Source organism: Colossoma macropomum, unplaced genomic scaffold (genome assembly GCF_904425465.1).
Source record: "Colossoma macropomum unplaced genomic scaffold, Colossoma_macropomum, whole genome shotgun sequence".
Classification (NCBI taxonomy): Eukaryota; Metazoa; Chordata; class Actinopteri; order Characiformes; family Serrasalmidae; genus Colossoma; species Colossoma macropomum.
Window position 1 is genome coordinate 34,959,694 of NW_023494800.1, and position 21,837 is coordinate 34,981,530.

Sequence of the window (21,837 nt, forward strand, 5' to 3'; positions counted from 1 at the left end):
TCTTTTTTTAATAGTAATCACAGGGCAAAAGTGTACCCAGGAGTAGCATCATTGTGGCACAAGGTAATGTGAGCAACCTTGAAGAGAATAACTATTTCAGCTTATAATTACGCTGATAGTGTTAGTGGACTACAATAAGGTTCCACCAGAATTTTGTCAGGCTACAGTTGGGTTTGGCCAGATATTTTTTGGCCTATAATCAGGTTCCATCAGAATTTTGTTGAGCTACATTTCAGTTCTGCCAGAATTTTGTTGGGCTATTGTTGAGTTTAGCCAGAATGTTTTTGGTCTACAATCAGGTTCCACCAGAATTTTGTTGGGCTACAGTTGGGTTTGGCCAGAATGTTTTTGGTCTACAATCAGGTTCCATCTGAATTTTGTCTTGCTACAGTTGGGTTCTGCCAGAATTTTGTTGGGCTACAGTTGGGTTTGGCCAGAATGGTTTCGGTCTACAATCGGGTTCCATCTGAATTCTGTCGGGCTACAGTTGGGTGTTGCCAGAATTTTGTCAGGCAGACCTATCGGGTTCAGACCAAATTGTGTCGGGCTACAATTGGGTTCAGACCACATTTTGTCGGGTTTACTGTTGTTTTTTATTGGAGTTACTCTTGGGTTTAGATTCAGGTTTTGTTGGGCTACAGTTAGGTTCAGTAATGATTTTGTCAAGCTGAAGTTGAGTTTAGACAGAATTTTGTCAGGCTACAGTCGGGTTCAGACCAAATTTTATTGGACTACAGTCAGGTTCGAACAAAATCCTTTCAGGCAACAGTTGGGTTCTAATAGAATTTACCTTTTGGGTTTACGATTGAGTTGAGACAGAATTTTGTCAGCATATAATCAGGATCAGATCCTTTTCAGGCCACAGTTTAGTTCATCTAGAATTTTGTCAGGCCACATTTGGTTTGAGACAGAATTGTGTTGGGCTACTTTTGGATTGGAGAGAATTTTGCTGGTCAACAGTTGGGTCCAGATTCTGAACTTTGCGCTGTGCATCAAGTTGGGTCAAAATTGGGCACAATGTTGTCGAACAATGTTTGGGTTCGTATAAAAATATCAGGTTCGATTACAAAGCTCTGGGCCTTACACTGATCTGTCACACCTTCTAGTGTAGATACAATTCATTAAACAGATAAGACTAGCCCATAGGCAACAGGACACATACACATTACTGATAACTACAGAAATTTAGGCCAGACACTTACTCTGGGTTTGAACTGTTATCTTGTACCTAGAATATGAAGCCATACTTATAAAACCATCATTTTTCCTCTACCTGCTTGTGCTCTTTGCTTTGAAATCTGAGTTGGATTCATTGGAAGCTACAACAAAATCTGACAGGTTCTTATATGGTTTTACAATAAACTATGGGAAAAAAACAACTCCAGAGCTCTGAGGTGCAATATAAAGAACCTCTCAGTATGAATGGTGATGACATTCTAATAAATGTATTAAATGGACTTTCGATTGTTGGACCCAGAAAAACGACGCAAAATCAGAACAAAAAAGCACAGAGGTGAAAAAAACACAAGACAACAACTATACAAAGTTGTCTTCCTTGCATAAACCCAGTACAGTTACAGGACAAACATAAGAGTGAGAGAAATGCAGCACAGATTCTAGGATAAGGATAGAGAAAGGACAAACTTAGACTCAAACAGAGATTTAAATTACAGCAGAAATTTTTATATGCATAAAATTGGGAAGGTTTCTTGCTTTGATGCTCATGTGAAGCAGCCTAGTTTGGGTACAGGGAGTGCAGGGATGAACTCATGAGACGATCACTATGAGAAAATAGTGATAGGAACAGAATAAACACAGATCTAACCTCTTTAACCCTATCAAACCAGTGACCCGTCCAGAGTGTCTGTATATGACCTCTTTAACTCATTAAAATCTGCTCCCAGAGTAGTCGGTGTCCATACCGGTCACAGCTGTCATGTCAAACGTACTGAAGCTGTTAATCGATTTTACTTATGTTTTTCCCATTTTCCAGCTTTCAGAAGTAGGTAGAGATGCTATCTGCTACAATGAAGGATCCTCTGACTTTGCTAACCAAAATTTAGTGAATTCTTTACTTTATTTACACTATGATTATTATATTAGAGGTGAGCTCTGTGTGGGCGTGGCTAATGAGCAGCATGATTGACAGCTCTCTGTCCAACACTCCTAGCCTGCTCAACCACGCGCAGACTAGTCAACTAAATTCATTAGCCGGCTTTTATGTGATGGTAACTGGATGAAAAAAGCCACGGATGAACAGCGCATGAACATATCAACAAGCAATGTTGGTGTTGGATGAATGAACAGGCGACGGGCAACTGCAGACAGGTGGTCTAGCTTGCTAGCTTTTGCTTATGCTGGATTAGCTTTAGCTCGCTAAGCTTCTCTGACTCTGAAACTGTTCTGTGTAGGCGGGGCAAGAGACGCAGCCTTGTGATTGGTCAGGGGAATGCTTACGGAAGCGTTACTCAAGATTAGGACCACCCAGTTTACATCATAGGGTAGAAATGTGGTGAAATATATTGGTCATTTATTGGTCATTGGTTTTTTATTATTCTATGAGGTTTTTCCCTAAGAAGGAGAAATTAATAAACAATTACAGCCATGACACCAAAAAAAAAAACACTGAAAAAATACCAAACAAATAAACAAAAGATTACAATCAGAATCAATTAAAACTAGAAAGAAAACACAGATTGAGGTTCCCTTGGTTTTTAAAGGAAAAGAGTAGATTAAACAGCAGAAATAGCCTCTTCTTTGGCTTTAAGGGGGTCAGGAGTCCAAAGCTTCACAAATTCACACTGTGGAGAAAAAGATTAACAATAAACAATAACAAAAACAATATCAACTGTCTGTTGATCCACATGACAGTCTGAGACTGACTGACATTCGAGTCTGCAGTAACTGTTTTCCTTTTTTTTCAAAGTCAAAAAATGATGTTTTTTTTTCCTGCAAAACAAAACCATATGCAAAAGTTTTGGCACCCTCGGTCAAACTGCATAATCTGCACTTTCAACAGAAATATCAAATCACATAACAATAACTGGGGCTTCTCAGGGCTAAGAGTTGAGGAGCTAACTATAAGACTTTGCGTAAAGCGAATAAAAACAATGAATGTGAAACAACAGCACTACGGAAAGTATCTCGACAAGTTGGGCGCTAAAAGAGAACAGATTTTTCACAGCCAATCCAGCGGAGAATGAAAAAGAGCATCCAGATCAATATCGCAGGCCCAGTCTGGGCAAGCTGGGTGCAGGGCAAAAGGGTAAAGGGGGAGGATGTGCTACCGCTGGAGAGGTGATGTAAACAATCTCCATCCTCTCCACACATGTTCCACAGGGACCCCCTGCAATCAATGACCTCCAGCTTCCAGAGTGCCTCCAGCAGGGGGCAGTGCTAGATCACTGGTCGCCGCCTGTGCCGCGTGGCTCTCCGGGTAATTGCCCTCTCCGATCCCTCACGTCGCGGGGAGCTAATTGCAGAAATCCGCTTAACAAGACGTTTCTCATTACATACTGCCTGCGGCTGCGACCGCCTAGAAAATACCCCTAAATCCTCGCTCCCTGACGCTCGCCGCAGGGACAAAGAGCGCTTGTGTCTCATGGAAGAAAGTGGAGAAGCAACCCTCCCCCTTGCCCTCCTATGACAGCCTCTGTTTGATGTGGCCCAAAGCTACAGTGCATGCAGAAATCCTCTGATTGCGAGGTCCTGTCCGCTCTTCCGTCGCAGCTGTGAAAGCAGGGGCGTCTCCTGGCCAGGGCTGCCGGGGCTATAGCCGCGAATATTTTACAACCAGACCTGAACCACCTTACAACATCAACATTTCACCCTGGCTCATTTACACATCATTCTCATCATCCATGGTTTCACTCACTACCTCCTCTACGGGTTGTAGCTAGAAACAGGGTGGCCAGGTAAGCCCCAGAGATCCCCCTGGGATGGAGTACAGTTAGGAAAAAACTAAATAAAGTAGAGCTAAGGTATTAAAATGACATAAGTGGCATCACTGTGCACAATGAAATCTGTCCATCATTTTCACATCAATAAAATATTATATCAACACAACTACTGACAAAATTAAACCGAAGGACAATCGACCAAGCACACATTTACTTGCTTGTTTGGTCAGCAAAAGCCTAATCACAGCAAGATATGCTTATTATTAAATGCAGCATCATCAGACTCTCATTACTGATTGGTGACTATCCTGATGACAGGTTTTCACCATAAAGAGTAACAGATGGTTTATTAATGATGGCTGACTGTCTCACCTTCCAGAACTGAGTGTGTGTGGTCACTGCAGGACAGATGAGGGGTGCACTTACTACTGAACTGCACAAAAAATCAGAATTTATCAGGAATAAATATTTAAATCAATCTGGAAAACATACAAACAGCTTCAAGACGTTGGGACATGATGATGAATTAGCTATTATATTAGGAGAGGGTCCATCATCATCCACTGCAGCCAGTTATGTGTATGAGTGCCATATCTTCCAGGACAGTGAGTGACCACTAAACCACAACCTTTGCTTTACATATATATATATATATATATATATATATATATATATATATATATATATATATATATATATATATATATACACACACACACATATATATAGAGAGTTTTTAGAAGATTTTGTTTATAAGACCCCACAAACATCCCAAAACAGCCCTACAGTGAACAGTGCTGAGCCCCGGATCTTTACAGGCTCATCTGACCCCCCCGCGGAAAAGACAAGCCGCTGTCGGGGAGACAGTATATAAAATAATGACTCGCGCAACTTTTCTACAGACAACGGCTTCTGAGAACAGAAAAGCGACAGCTGCCGGACCGCCACGTTGCGGAAGTAGGCGAAATGGGAGCAACTGACAGGCATCTCGATATGGCCGTGATGGATATGCCAGAATGCAGGAGAAGGAAAAAAACAACACCTTTCCGTTTAATGAGGACGGGGCTTACGCTGCACAACACAGAACAGTGTCTGCATGGCGGCATGACCACAAGCGTGACTGTCCTGTTTGCATCCCTCATTAAATCTGCACAGCAGGGTTGTGGCGGATGTTCTAGGCTTTAAACTAAACGAGGAGAATGAGGAGAAAAACCTTCTGGAAACATTCAGAGTTTATGTATAACACAAATCTGTGCAATGCTGCCTTAACTCGGGTGTTATTAATCGCATTATGTTGTGCTGTTAATCGGGATTTATTGCATTTGTCTTATTTGCTTTTAAGGTATGGCGTCAAACCCAATACAAAACCGCTCTTGCGCAAAGAAATCTACTCTCGCATGCGAGGAAAACCCCTCTCGCACACGAAGACAACTACTCGCGCAAGGAAAACTGAAAAGATAGAATTCAGTACAGGCAGCATTTTATCTAACACCATTGTACTGGCGGACTATGAAGGTCGTCTCGAGTGAAAGTCCTGTTCTGGCGGCCATTGACAGCCAGCCAATCACAACACAGTTCCAGAAATCAGTAGTAACCAATCATATGTCGGGACCCACCCACAGCTGTCAAAAATGGATTAAACTCTTGCGCGAGCAGAAGCTTAATAGCGAGCAGAAAGAACAAGTGTCGGCTAATTTTTGGGTGGTTTTCCTTGCAAGAGTAGTTGTCTTTGTGCGCGAGTGTGGTTTTCTCGGGCGAGAGCGGTTTTGAATTGGATTTGATGCCACACTAAAGAAAGATTTTTTTTTCCTTTTGAAGTGTGGGAATGCCAGCCCAGGGCCAAAACAAATGACAAAAATCATCCCACCTTTCCGTCCCCTTTGAATTAACGTGGTATTACTCTATTATAGATATTTTCACTCCACCTGTATGTGAGATTTACACATGTTCACCTGCACTGTACAAAAAATTCAACATTTTTACATAAAAAAGCAAGTTACCTGGTTGCCTTCAATTTCTAAGTTCACTGTACTGCAAGTACTTAACAGAACAGGTTTTCCAAATCGCTGACTAGGACTAGTTTGAAAATGCTGTGGCAGGAGAAAAAGATGGTGGACTGCTTTTACACAAACTTTGGACTGGAGATGTTTGCTGGACCTGGCAACCCTGCCCTGCTGGAATGCTAAAAAGAACAGCAAGATCTGTGGACTAGCAAAACAGGTTTTCCAAATATCCAAACTGGACTATTTTGAAAATGCTGTCATGGAAGAAAATGAGAATGTTTCATTTTCTGGTGGGCTTCTTTTAAGTAAACCTTGGGCTAGAGATGTTTGCTGGACCTGGCAACCCCTCCTGCATTCAAATAATAAGATAACAGAACAGTTTGTCCAAATTGCTGAATTGGGTTAGTTTGAAAATGCTGTTGGAAGAAAATTCTAAAATTTCAGCTCTGGTGGTTGGCTTTAAGTAACATTGAGCTGGTTATGTTTGCATAGCGGCAAAACAAAATTTGCCTAATTCATGGAAAATCATGTCCTGATAGCAAACCTTGCAAAAATCCATTTTTATCATAAAGACTTGTCAAATGTCTCCACTATATCATAGATTAGTTCACTCCTGTTCACTATATGAACTTTCAGTAGTTAACTTACGCACCAACCCGCACACACATGCAGAGGAGACCATACGGAACATGTGTTCTTCTGCATGTCTTGCCTTAATGAGGATCTGCCTGAGCTCCCAGTCAGCACTTAGACAGATGCTCGTGAGCGCCTGTGTGTGCATTAACAAGCCTCTCACCTGTCTATGTGCAGTTTCTGAGCTAGGAGCTGCCAGTCCTTGCCCTTGGCGTTGGCCGTGTCGAAGGTGGCGCAGATGCGCTGGCGGATGGAGAGGGGGATTTTGAAAGCCCTGGCGCCCGTCTGAGAGGTAATGGTACAGTCCGACTGGGTGAAGAACGGCACCGTGTCCTTTTGGCTCTGGAAGAGACCACCACAGCCAGTGGGTGAGGGCAGCGCTTAAATCGGCATTTAGAACCATTAAATTACAGCCACACACAAAAATCTGAATTACAATGTTTTGTTGATTTTAAGTGAAAATGAGTTAAAACGTCCTCTACAGGCAATGAACTTAACTACATGGCAATTTTCTGAAAATTTTAGTGCACAATTTCTATTTACGTCGGAAAAATAAAGCATTAAAAACTTTTGCACAGACCACATTTTATGTTGTATTTTTCCCAGATATGTTAAATTTGGCCCCGAAACAGTAACTGTTCATTTAAATGTGTAAAAATTTTATAGAGGAAATCACTCAGAAATTCAACAAGACGTAATTTGACTAGGGGTGCCAAAACTTTTGAATAGGATTGTAAATGTGTACATTGGTTCTACTTGAATTGAATCTATTATATCAATAATTGGCAAAACATGTGAACTGAAAAACAGCAATCAACCTTCCAGGTTTCCAGGTTTTTTTTTTTAGTATATACACTATATGGCCAAAAGTATGTGGACACCTTACTATTACACCTATATGAGCTTGTTGGACGTTTCATTTCAAAACAACAGGCATTACTATGAAGTTGCCCCCCTTTGCATCTATAACAGCTTCCACTCTTCTGGGAAGCTTTCCACAAAATGTTGGCACTTATCGTTAGCACTTTCAGCAATAGCACTTACAGTTGTCTAGGGCAGATCTAGCAGGACTGAACTGACTTGTGACACAGGTGGCATCCTATGACAGTGCCATGTTTAATGTCCATTCTACTGAGGAGACTGCATGGCTATGTGCTTGATTTTATATACCTGTTAGCAATGGTTGTGGCTGAAATGCCTGAGCTCAATAGTGGGAGGAGCGTCCACATACTTTTGGCCATATAGTACATGTACATATTTTATACACATACATGTTTTATGTTTGTTTATAAGCATATATAAGTGTGTGTGTGTGTGTGTGTGTGTGTGTGTGTGTATACGCACCTCAGCCACAGTGGTGTAGACCTGCAAGATCAGCTCCTGACCTTTGACCTGCCGGACACTAATTTTGCAGGAGAGCTGATTGGCTGCCTGGCTAAAGCGCTCCAGGGTGAAGGCACACTGCAGAGGAGACTGATTACTGCCCCAAACCTGAGAGAAGCCAAACTCCTGCAGAGAGAGTGAGTGAGTGAGAGAGAGAGAGAGAGAGAGAGAGAGAATCAGAGGCACTGGAGTCAATTTCAAAAATCTATACATTCATACATTTTTTCCTTTCTTTATTCAATCAGCCAAGATATGTTTGCAGTAGGGCTACAAGGCTAACATAGCTAACAAGTAATGCAAGTTGACACCACACTGATTAAAAATTAATAGAATAATAACATTATACGAATAAACATAATAGCAGTAGAAGCCTGAATTTTGTCTGCACTGTTTAAAGGCCATATTTATACAACCCCGTGTCCAAAGAAGTTGGTACGCTGTGTAAAATGTAAATACAAATACAGTGCAGTCATATGCAAATCATGTAAACCTTAGATTTAATGAAAATACTACTATAATACAACATATCAAATATTGAAACTGAGAAATTGTATTTTTCTTTTTTAAATATACACCCATTTTGAATTTGATGCCAGCAACAATCCAAAAAAGTTGGGACGGGGGCCTGTTTACCACTGTGTTTCATCACCTCTTCTTTAACAGCACTCTGTAAGCGTTTGGGAACTGAGGAGACACTGCTGTAGTTTAAAAAGTGAAATGTTTTCCTATTCTTGATTGAAATAGGATTTCAGTTGCTCAACAGTTCAGGGGCTCCTTTGTTGTATTTTTATTTTAATAATGCGCCAAATGTTTTCAGAGGTGACAGATCTGGACAGCAGGCAGGTCAGTTTAGCACCCGGACTTGTTTAATGTGGAGCAATGCTGTTGTAATACATGTAGAATGTGGTTTGGCATTGCCCTGAAATAATCAAGGCCTTCCCTGAAAAAGACGTCGTCTGGATGGCGGCATATGATGCTCCAAAATCTATTTATATCATTCAGCATTGATGGTACCTTCACAGATGTGCAAGTCACCCATGCCATGTTCACTAATGTACCCACAAAGCATCATGGATACCAGCTTTTAAACTGCACACTGTTAAAAAGTCGGATGGTTCCTTTCTGTTCATGATTTCCAAAAAGAATTTCAAATGTTGATTTGTCAGACCACAGAACACTTTTCCACTTCACCTCAGTCCATCTTAAATGAGCTCGGGCCCAGAGAAGGTGGCAGCGTTTCTGGATCCTGTTTATGTATGGATTCTTCTTTGCAATCTGCATGCTAATTGGTCAGGTTTACATTTTACATTACTTATTAGCTATATTAGCCTCATGGCTCCAATGCAAAACTAAAGCAGCAAATTTCAGACACCAAACAAATCTCTGCTAATTAACTACATTTGGAATAAGGGTGAAAATGTGTAAATACGATTTGCATGTGTGTCATTTTGATGGAAAAACATCCAATCTAAGACGACAACACATAGGCACGTTTATCCTCCCTCTAACACAGCTTATCAGTAATATTCAAGCCTCCAGTCAAAAAGCCAACGTGCTGTGGCTCATTAACATTAGGCCTAATCTGCATATTAATGCAGCGTGTGAATATTCATCCCGGGGCGGTGTGAATATGCATGAGGGCGGTACCTGGCAGGTGGTGAAGGGTTTGATGCTCCAGAGGAACTGTGGGACGTCCTGGATGGAAATCTGCAGGCTGAAGGAGTTTCCCCTGAACAGCAGGGTCTTGGGCTCCTCCAGGAGGCGCCCACCCTGACCACGCTCCAACCACACCACCTCCTGCACAGCCGAGAGACAGAGAATGTAAAAGCGGTGCCTATATGTACTCCCTGGCCACTTTATTAGAAACCTCCATTTTGCTGATGTACAGTTAGAGACTGTAGCCCATCTGTTGATACACAGTTAGCGTTAGCCACCCTTTAGCCCTTCATCAGTGGTTAGTTTCTGACCACAGAGCTCCTCCTGTCTGGATATTTTTGGATGGTGTTCCACTTTCAGCCTAGCAGTGACACTGGTAAAAACCCCAGCAATACTGCTGTGCTGAGAATGGTCCACCAACCAAATAACATCTGGACAACAGCGGTCCTGTGGTAAGATGATGTATGTGGTATAAGGTGGGTGTTTATAATAAAGTGGCCAGTGAGTGGAAAGGCAAGGTGGATGTTTCTAATAAAGTGGCCAGTGAGCAGAAGTACAAAGCGGTTAATTTTTAACCCAATTTTCTCCCCAATTTAATCGTCTCTAGTTCCACCCACTAGTTAGGACTCCCCCAATCACACAATACTACCAATGGTAGGAGGGTGAAGGCTAACACAGGCTTCCTGTGAAGCTCCACCACATCTTTTCAAACTGCCGCTCACGCAACGTCATTGGTCAGCTGAACGCGCTCGGAGGAAAGCGCCAACCGCCAGATCTGTTACGTCAGCTAACAGACGCCTGCGCTGACTAGCATCGCGTTGAGTGATGGGGGGAGAAGGGGGGCCATCCCACCCACCCAGAGAGAGCGAGGCCAATTGTGCTCTCTTGGACTCCCGGCTACGGACGGCTGTAGCATCACCAGGGATCGAACTCGCGATATCCTGATGAGGGCCAACGCTTAGACGGTTGCGTAGGTTGGTAGTTGTTTCTAATAAAGTGGCCAGTAAGGAGAAGTACAAGGTGGGTGTTTCTAATAAAGGCAGTTTGAATATACATTCACATACAGCATCACTATGGAGAATCTCTCTCCCTCTCTCTCTCCCTCTCTCTCTCCCTCTCTCTCTCTCGGCTACTTCTCAGGTCTTTTTTCTCAGGTCTTTGCTCTCTGGGCACTGAGCAGCTGCTGTTCTTCTCTTTTCCTTCTCCTCATACTATGGAAGTCCAGACAGGCCGGATGGTTGTCTTGAAATAGCAAGATAGTTAACTCGTTATCTCAAGATAACAGAGTTGTTATCTCAACATAACAAGATAACTAACTCGTTTTTTCAAGAAATCAATTTTATTATCCTGAGATAACAAGATGCTTAACTCGTTATTTCAATGTAACAATTTCGTTATCTTGAGAAAACAAGATAATTAACTCCTTACCTCAAGAGAACAACTATGTTGTCTTGAGATCACAAGATAATTAACTCGTTATCTCAAGATAACAACTTTTGTTATCTCAACATAACAAGATCAAACTAACCCGTTATTTCAAGATAACAATTTTTGTTTTTTCGAGAAAACAATTTTGTTATCCTGAGATAACATGAAAATTAACTCATACTCTCCAGGTAAAAATTTTGTTATCTTGAGCAAACAAGATAATTAACTTGTTACCTCAAGATAACAACTTTTGTTATCTCAACATAACAAGATCAAACTAATCCGTTATTTCAAGAGAACAATTTTTGTTTTCTTGACATAACAAGATAACATTCATTTTTCCAATAAAATTATTTAGTTATCCTGAGATAACAAGATAATTATTTCGTTATCTCAAAGTAACAATTTTGTTATCTTGAGAAAACAAGATAATTAACTCATTATGTCACGATACAACTTCTGTTATCCTGACATAAGAGAACTAACTACTTTTTTCAAGAAAACAATTTTGTTATCCTGAGATAACAAGATAAATAACTCGTTACCTCAAGGTAACAAATATGTTATCTTGAGATCACAAGATAGTAAACTTGTTATCACAAGGTAACTGCAGAAAAAAAAAAAACTACCTCATGGCCTCTCCGGACTTTCATACCATACAGTATATATCTCTCACTCCTTTTTTCCTCTCTCTCTTTCTCTCTTATCTCTTTTTCTCTTCTCCCTATTCACTTTCTCTCTATGTCTCACCCTCCCTCTCTCTCTCTAGGTTTCTTCTTTCTCTCTCTTTGTGCTCATCCCCCTCTTTATTTAGTGTCTTTTCTCTTCTCACTCTTCGTCACTCACTCTTTTTTATTACTTTTCCCTTCTTACCATCCATTTTTTCTGTCTTGAACCTAAATTCTCTCTCTCTCTCTCTCTCTCTTTCAATTTCCTCATCTTCACATTCCCTCCTTCATATCACTCTCTTTCTTTGATCTTATCCCTTCTCCCTATTCGCTTTCTCTCTCTCTCTTGCCCCTCAATTCTCTCTCTCACTCACTATCTTTCCTCGTGCTCTCCCCCTCTCTCTTTCTTTTTTCTTCCTCCTTTTTTATCTCTTTTCCATTTTCTTCATTTACTATTTCAATCTCACTCTCTCACTCTGCCTCTCTCTGCATGCTCACCCACTCTTTTTCCTTTCTTCTCCTTATCCTTACATTTCTTTGCTATTACTCTGTCTTTTTTATCTTTTTTCTCTTCGCCCAATTCCCCCTCTCTCTCTGTCACCGCTCTCTCTTTCCTCTTTCTTCCATTTCTTTGCTATTACTCTCTCTTTTCAACCTCTTTTCTCCTTCTCCGCATTCAATATTTCTCCCTCTCTCTCTCTCTCTCTCTCTCTTCTTCTTCATTATCACTTTTTTTATTTTCTTTCACTCTCCATGTCTAGGCCCTCAGTTCTCTCTCTCTGTATCGACCCAGAGGCGAGAGGGGAATTCGTTTGCTTTCGTGCGAGACACAAAAACACCCACAGAGACAACAAAAGGGTCCAGAGAAGAAAAGGAGGGCGATGAAGAAAAAGAGGAAGATGAAGGGTTGAATAAACAGAGTGACAGCCGGCGGTTTTGCTGAGGCAAAAAAGCAATCTAAGCCCATTCACTCCATTACTGCCTCTCTTTCAGCTGGACACACACACACACAGTCCTTAGCGCTGTGCCGATGTATGCGGCTTTAACGCTTCTAACTGTCTGTGTGTCAGGGCGATACCAGTTTTCCATAGTAGGTCCCCTTCATTTCTTAGTGAACAAGTTAAGCCTCAGCCTAATTATCCACAACTGCAGTCTCAGTTTCCATTGCTATGCTACGATATTCAGATGTATATCAGCACAAACACCACCAGCATTCTACCATCATGCATCCATGAATTAAAATATATAATAGAAACTATAATATAAATGAGAAAATGCAAACTATTCAACAAAAATTATTCAGCATCTACTATCAATTATCCACTAGCTACAATGAATTATTCAATAACTAACATGAATTATTTTCTATCTACTATGAATTATTCAATGACTACTATAGATTATTGAGTAACCACTATGAATTATTCTGTAACCACTACAAATTATTCAGTAACTGCTATGAATTATTCAGTAGCTACTATAAATGAATCCATATCTACTCTGCAAACTGCATTGTTCAGTTTACTCTATGAATTATTCAGTAACTACTACTGACATTCTGCAGTGACAATTACAAGTGACTAGTAAACTGCAATAATACACTGTAATGTGATAAATACCAAAGTAATCAACTTTTGGGTTGGTCAGTTTGGACAGGGGCTAAAGTGGACTGTCCTGGGTTAAATGGGGAGCAACACTGATCCCATGTCTGACCTGGAAGGCGTGCGGTGTGTCGTCCACACAGTAAACGCGGAGGCTGTAGGTGAGGGTGTCGGCCTCCAGGTTGCCGAACACAGCGAGGCGGAGCCTTTTCACTGCGGCCTCACTCAACGGCTCCCCCACCAGAGCGTAGCGGCCTGGACGGTCCACCAGGAGGTGGCAGCACTGAGGCTCCAACAGGCAGTAACAGGAGGCACACTCACCGTCCACAGACATCACATCCTGGGACACAAACATACATATATTCCCTGTTAAAAGTGGTCAGGACCCCCACAGGACCCCCACAGAGCAGGTATTATTTGGGTGGTGGGTCATTCTCAGCACTGCAATAACACTGATGTGGTGGGGGTGTGTTTGTGTATTGTGCTGGTCTGAGTGGATCAGACACAGCAATGTCCACCCACTATCCAGTGTATTAATCTACCCTGTAGGTCCACCTTGTCCACCAGTTGCTGCACAGTTTGTGTTGGTCATCCTCTAATCCTACATCAGTGGTCACAGGACGCTCTCCCTAGGACGCTGTTTGCTGGATGTTTTTGGCTCTCAGTCCAGCAGCAACACTAAAGTGTTTAAAAATGCCTTGAGTTCATGCCTCGGCAGGTCCGAGCTGGTTTGGTGGCACATCGATGACCAAGAGCATATTAGGCAGGTGGTCATAACAATTTGGCTCATTGGTGTTTACTATATTTTCCTTTATTACACCTAACAGGTAGCCAGCATAGGGAGGCGAGTGGAGGAGTACCGATCTCCCTTTTCTTGGTACCTGTGTGCATTTCGGACCACCTGCAGGGGCGACAAGCTTAGAGACTGTAGCCCATCTGTTGATACACAGTTAGCGTTAGCCACCCTTTAGCCCTTCATCAGCGGTTAATTTCTGACCACAGAGCTCCTCCTGTCTGGATATTTTTGGATGGTGTTCCACTCTCAGCCTAGCAGTGACACTGGTAAAAACCCCAGCAATACTGCTGTGCTGAGAATGGTCCACCAACCAAATAACATCTGGACAACAGCGGTCCTGCGGTAAGATGACGTATGCGGTAGAGGTGCTGATGAACTGTGTATATATATATATAGTGGACCTATAAGGTGGGTGTTTATAATAAAGTGGCCAGTGAGTAGTGACAATTACTCACTGGCCAGTGAGTAATTAGATAGATACCCACTGATGAAACCATCATTTTATGACCATTCAGAAAAAGATACAAAGAATATAAAGAAGAAGAAAAAGAAGATGATGAGAAAGTAGAGGATGATGATAAAGAAGAAGAACGGTGAATTAGATGCGTGTGCCGTCTCACCTCCCAGCTGTCCCGCGTTTCTCTCCTCAGTTTTATGCTCCAGTCGTCTGAGTTTACATCTGCACAGTGCGCGATTGTCAAGGCGACGGGACACGAGAGGTCCAGCCCTGGTGGGCCATACGAGACCTCCGGCCCTAACAGAACCTCCTGAGACTCTTCTGATAGGACACTGGAGAAAGAGAGAGAGAGAGAGATTTTGTTATAGCAATTGACACTATTCTCAATAAATGTGTGAGGAGTAAACGCTGGAACTCATTTCGCTAAGTGCCCTTAACATAATGCAAATGTTCATTAATTAATAATGCAATTTAAGCAGTAAACCATTTGGTAACTGCTCAAACCTTGGCCTATGATATTAATTCAATTTTCAGCTTTTCAACAAAACAGATAAAGCATGTTAAAGAAATAAAACGGGCTAAACAATCATGTTTATTGTAAAATAACACTGAAACAAAGTCTAATCCAAAGGTTTAGCTAGTGCTTAAATGAGAAAGAGCTACAGTCAATAGAGCTTTAAACTTACAAAGACATGAAGCCTAGAACTGCCTCAAAATCAAACCAAGACTGTATCTCAGTATACGGCACTTCCTGTATCTTGTCTGTTCGAGCTGCGGTTAGAAATTGACCGTAAGTGGACTGTAAGTGAAATTACAAGGAGTTTTTTATAGAACACTGGAGAAAATAAAATCTTTATGGATCAGATCAGTCAATAATCCCACTTTACAGAACACTGGCAGTAATCCCAGTTTTACAGAACACTGGCAATAATCCCACTTTAGAGAATGCTGGCAGTAATCCCAGTTTTACAGAACACTGGCAATAATCCCACTTTAGAGAATGCTGGCAATAATCCCAGTTTTACAGAACACTGGCAATAATCCCACTTTAGAGAATGCTGGCAATAATCCCAGTTTTACAGAACACTGGCAATAATCCCACTTTAGAGAATGCTGGCAATAATCCCAGTTTTACAGAACACTGGCAATAATCCCACTTTAGAGAATGCTGGCAATAATCCCAGTTTTACAGAACACTGGCAATAATCCCACTTTAGAGAATGCTGGCAACAATCCCAGTTTTATAAAAACAAAACAAAAAAATTCCCAGTTTTCTGGAATACTGGCAAATTCCCTGTTTTACTGAATACTGGCAACAATCCCAAATTTAAATAACACTGGCAATAATCCCAGTTTTATATAAAAAACATCAAAATTCCCGGTTTTCTGGAACACTGGAAAATACCCAGTTTTACAGAACATTTGCAGTAATCCCAATTCAACAGATCACTAGTAATAATGATAGTTTTACAGATCACTGGCAATAATCACAGTTTTAGAGATCACTGACAATGATTATAGTTTTACAGATCACTAGCAAATTCCCTGTCTTACAAAACACTGGTATAATCACAGTTTTACAGAGCACTGTCAAAAATCTCATCTTTCCAGGAACACTGGCAATAATCTCAGGTTTCCTTTCTGTACAGAACAATGCCAAATAAACCCAGTTTTACAGTACAATAATTCCATTATTATTAGGGCACTTGAAATAATCCCAGTTTTGCAGAATACTGTGAAAGATCCTAATTTCACAGAACACTGGCAATAATCCCATTTTTAAATAACATTGGAAATTATCCAAATTTTACATAACATTAGCAATAATCTCAGTTTTACAGGATGCTGACAATAATCCCACCCAACCATTCAAACTGTAGCGCACAACTCATATGTAAATTATTTGCACTGGAAAACTGCAGTGCTTGAGTCATGACAAAACATTTCCAGTGTAAAGTGCTCTGCTACTGAGCTTGACTGTGCAGTCGTCACTAAATCATGCTGCAAACAACAACAACCACAAATTTGCTGCAATGCTCATGTTAGATTACGCTATGACAACTTTACAACATAAACATAATTTGAAATAAATAATAACAATAGTAAGATGCTAAATAGTTATGCTGAAATGGTCACAACAACTAATTAGCACTAATTAATTGTAACTAATTGTCAATCTACAGTGAAACATTAGCATAATCTCCGATCTCAGAGCGAGGCGTCATATTTTAATGATGTTTTATGCGAAACCAGGTTTTCAAAAACTCTTTTCAAGAAGCTTCTTTTATATTCTAGGGACTGAGCTCTGCCAGTATCAACCAGCTAGCCTGCCGGCGGCTAAGCCTGACATTGCTATCGCTCCAGATAACTCTTTAGCTTCACTGCTAACGCAGACACACAGCCTGAGATCAAAACAGTGACTGCAGGTGCTGTATGATTGAACAGGTGAGTGTGCGTGTGGGAGATGTAAGGACTCGCGGTCGATGGCGTTCTTTGAAGCTCTTTCTGAGGACTCCTCCGACAGATGGAAACACTTTGGATGCATTTGCGCGGATCGATATGTCTCGGAGCACTCCAGCCAGACTCAGAAATCTAGGGCCGGGGGGAGAGAGAGCGGACACGGCCGGACCCGCCAGCGGTACAGTGACCCCGAGGGCGGGCGCACACGCATGCACGCACATCTCTTCCACTCCATTGAAGAGTTTGTAGAGCTACAAAATAATGACTTGCTGTGGCTCCCAAAGGACGGACAGGACAAAGTGCTTAAGTTCATTCACTGGCACGGCCCTGCGACAGCGGCTAGATGAGCCTACAGCTTCAGCTAGCACAGAAACATGATTAGCTCTCGCATCGTTCAAGGATAAGAGGGCTGAATGCGAAATTGGCGTCCTTCAGTTCATAACTTACATAAACAAACACATATTGAGAAACTCAACGTGCCTCCAGCATTCCAGCAGAAAAAAAAGACTTTTATGCAAAAAGGATATTAACCAACTAACTAACTCGCTAAATAACAATACATAATGTCCCGCAACGTTGGCAACATGCAAAACAACACTGGCAGTAGAATAGGTTGTACTGAAGACCTTAAGTCAGTTCATGAAATTTCTGCCCTGCTAGGTCTGCCCTAGACAACTGTAAGTGCTATTATTGTTAAACAGAAGGTCAAGGAACAAGAGCTTAGCTGTGAAGTGGTAGACCATGCACACTCAAAAAGAAGATGCTAAACATTCAAACATATCGTATGTTAACATTCCCTCTTGTCTGTTGTGTTACCTACTAGGCTTAGAGTTCCAAACTGCCTCCGAAAGCAACATCAGCACAAGAACTGTGTGTCAGGAGCTTCATGAAATGGGTTTCACAAGCCTAAGATCACCATGTGCAATGCCAAGAGTCTGCTGGAGGGGTGTAAACCATGGTGCCACTGGAAATGTTCTCTAGAGGGATGAATCATGCTTCACTATGAAGGACGTCTGGGTTTTCGGATGCCAGGAGATATTATACGTAGCAAAATTACTTATAAAGTAATTACAATAAAGTCTTATTACATTAAGATTACATACAGAATGTTACTGTTTCTAGATTTACACTTTACCTACAACGACTATGAAACAGATGCACTGAGTTAGCAGCTAATTAGGTACTCCTACCTTCAGTTAATGGCTATTTTATCAGAAACACCTGCTGCACAGGTGCACTTTTCTGTAGCCCATCTGTTGCCACTATTCATCAGCCCCCCACTACTCACCCACTACTATATATGATATTAATAGGTACTGTTTATGACATATGAAATTTCCTGGTTAAAACACCTTAACAATTAAGTTTTTCTGACATTCACAGCTGTTATTTTACTGAATGAAATTGCTGTAATTTTTAAAGTAGTTTCTTGTATGAAAAATACAGTGCTGTCAAAGTAAGCTTTAACACATTAAATGGTGTTAAATATGTTAAATTATAACCGCCACAATTTTTTAAATACATTCTTTTACGCATATATATATGTATATATATATATATATATATATATATATATATATATATATATATATATATATATATATATATATATGATGGACATGATATGCACTATATGGACAAAAGTATTGGGACATACCTACTAATTATTGAGTTCAGCTGTTTCAGCCACACTCATTGTTAACAGGTGGATAAAATTAAGCCCATAGCTTTGCAGTCTCGATAGACAAACACTCACAGTAGAATGAGTTGTACTGTCATAGGATGCCACCTCTGCCACAGGTTAGTTTGTGAACTTTGTGTTCTGCTAGATCTGCCTGAGACAACTGTAAGTGCTATTATTATAAAATCCAAGCACCTGTATGTAAAGCACACCACCACTGGACTCTGGAGCAGTGGAAACATATTCTGTGGAGTGACGAATCAGCTTCTCTATCTGTCAGCCTGATGGACGAGTCTGGGTTTGGCGAATGCCAGGAGAACGTTACCTGCCTGACTGCACTGTGCCAGCTGTAGAGTTTGGTGGAGGAGGGATGATGATACGGGGCTGTTTTTCAGGGGTTGGTCTAGAACCCTTAGTTCCAGTGAAGGGGAATCTTAATGCTTCAGCACCAAGACATTTTTGGCACGTGTACGCTTCCAACTTTGTGGGAACAGTTTGGGGAAGAACCTTTCCTGTTCCAGCATGACTGAGCCCCAGTGCACAAAGCAGCTCCATAAAGGCCTGACTGGGTGAGTTTGGTGTGGAAGAGCTTGACTGACCCTCACAGTCCTGACCTCAACCCCATCAAACACCTTTGGGATGAACTAGAACGGAGATTGTGAGCCAGACCCTCTCGTCCAACATCAGTGTCTGACCTCACAGATGCTCTTCTGGATGAATGGGCAGAAATTTCAACAGACGCACAACGAAATCTTGTAGAAAGCTTCCCAGAAGAGTGGAAGCTGTTAGAGCTGCAAAGGGGACCAACTCCATATTAATGCCTATGGATTTAGAATGGGATGTCTTAAAAGCTGCTGTGGGTGTAATGAGTAAGTGTCCCAATACTTTTGTCCATACAGTGTATATATGGTTTGTTCACATAATGAAATTGTGTTCTTCAAATCTAATGCTTCTTCTCCAGGATGGAAAACCTCTTGTTTATGGTTCTTTAAAGCAGTGGTTCTCAAACCGGTCCTCCCAGGTGGTGCGCATTAGTGGTTCCATTTCAAAGTTGTGGACTGTGTTATGGTGGTGTTTTTTTTACACTGCCTTCCAGTCAAAATAAGCACTAATAAACTTGTTTTTTCAAAGCAGTAAACTGTCTGCACAGCGCAGTACAGTGGGGGGTCATTACTTCAGAACCAGAGTGGGCTGCTGTTGTACTGTACCAACGCAAGGCAGTCATCCAATTAAACCCTTTCCACCGTGGCTACCTGCCCAGCAGGCCGCTCCTTCCACACACGCTCCTTCTGCTCGTTTCTCTGTTTGTTTGTTTGTTTATTCATTTATTGTCAGTAATTACTGGTTCATCGCACCGAGCCGCCATCTGCTGGCAGCGCGCTCCGGCTCTCTTTTGTCTCTGGAACAAAGACAATCAGGGCTGATGAGCTAGCGCTAGCAACTAGAGTGAGGGAGCGGGAGAGATTATTTGAGGGAGAAAGAGACAAAATTTGAAAAGTTTGCGAATCCTTTACAATTTTCTACATTTCTGCATAAATCTGACCTAAAAGTAGATAAAGAGAACCAAATTAAACAAATGAGACTTGGTCATTTATTTATTGCAGAAATGATCCAATTTCACACATTTGTAAGTGGCAAAAGTATGTGAACCCTTAGGATTAGCAGACAGTTTAAAGGTGAAATTAGACTTAGGTGTTTTCAATCAATGGGACGGCAATCAGGTGTGAGTGACCACCATGTTTTATTTAAAGAACAGGAATCTATCACAGTTTCAGTCACAGTTTCAAAACCATCTCTAAAGAGTTTGGACTCCACCAATCACAGTCAGACAGACTGTGTACAAACAAAAAGGAAATTCAAGACCCTTTGTTACGCTGCCCAGGAGTGGTCAACCAACAAAAGCAAGACATGTAAAAGTCCACCAGGTCACAAAGGAACCCAGGGTAACTTCTAAGTACCTAAAGGCCTCACAGTGGCTAATGTTCATGAGTCCTTCAGGAGAACACTGAACAACAATAGTGTGCCTGGCAGGGTTGTAAGGAAAAAGCTGCTGCTCTCCAAAAAGAACGTTGCTGCTCGTCTGCGGTTTGCTGAAGATCACATGGACAAGCCAGAAGGCCATTGGAACAATGTTTGTGGATGGATGAGATCAAAATAGATCTTATTGGTTGAAATGAGAAGCGTTATGTCTGGAGAAAGGAAAACACTGCGCTCCAGCATAAAAACCTTATCCCATCTGTGAAACATGGTGGTGGTAGTATCCTGGTTTTGACCTGTTTTGCTGCATCTGGGCCAGGACAGCCTGTCGTCATTGATGGAACAATGAACTCTGAATTATACCAGCAAATTCTAAAGGAAAATGTCCGGACATCTGTCCATGACCTGAAACTTAAGAGAACGTGGGTCATGCAGCAGGACAACGACCCTAAGCACACAAGTCGTTCTACCAAAGATGGTTAAAGAAGAATAAAGTTAATGTTTTGGAAGGGTCAACTCAAAGTCCTGACCTTAATCCTATAGTAATGTTGTGGAAGGACCTGAAGCAGCAGTTCATTGAGGAAACCCACCAACATAACAGAGCTGAAGCTGTTTTGAATGGAGGAATGGACTAAAACTCCATCATTTTCCTCAGTAAATCATTCTGGTGTCTCTCCTAAACACACGCATAACAAATTTTTAGTTTGAATAAAATTTTCTCTTCAAATGATGTGATACAAGTTTTAATTGAGTTGAAATAATTTTCCCTGAGATGTTTATATTTATTACATGAGGAGAGAAAGTGTTGCTCAGATTCTGTTTGTTCCGAATTGCAATGATTACATGTTTGTTCTTATTTGGGCCTCCAGTGTTTTCACCCCTCTCTCTCTCTCTCTCTCTCTCTCTCTCTCTCTGTATGAAAGGGAGTTTATTGTTGGTGTTTGATGAGAGCTGGAACAGAGGCGCTGATGGTCTCATGAAAAACACTTCAATAATTTACTCAGATTAATTAGGGAGTGTGAAAGGCGGCTCGTTTCCACATCAATATTTACAGTACGTGAGCGAGCGCGTGTTGATGGATTGTCCTTGTGCGTGTCAGATAAAGGGACGCTGGTTAATTACAGCAGTGTGAACGGCTAATTGCAACTGTGACAAATTCTCATTCTCTGACAAACACAGACACGCACGTGCGCAC

The 21,837-nt window shown here is 41.4% G+C and overlaps 1 protein-coding gene across 1 annotated transcript in view; it reads right to left on the reverse strand.

Moving 5' to 3' along the window:
- unc5da (unc-5 netrin receptor Da) overlaps nt 1–21,837 on the reverse strand; it is a 282,848-nt gene that overhangs the window by 1,327 nt on the left and 259,684 nt on the right. The window contains exons 13-17 of the mRNA XM_036588857.1: nt 14,688–14,856; nt 13,384–13,611; nt 9,566–9,715; nt 7,880–8,044; nt 6,699–6,877 (exon numbers count right to left, since the gene is read on the reverse strand). Of these exons, the coding sequence (XP_036444750.1) occupies nt 6,699–6,877; nt 7,880–8,044; nt 9,566–9,715; nt 13,384–13,611; nt 14,688–14,856 (891 nt within the window). The remainder of the gene's footprint in view (nt 1–6,698; nt 6,878–7,879; nt 8,045–9,565; nt 9,716–13,383; nt 13,612–14,687; nt 14,857–21,837) is intronic.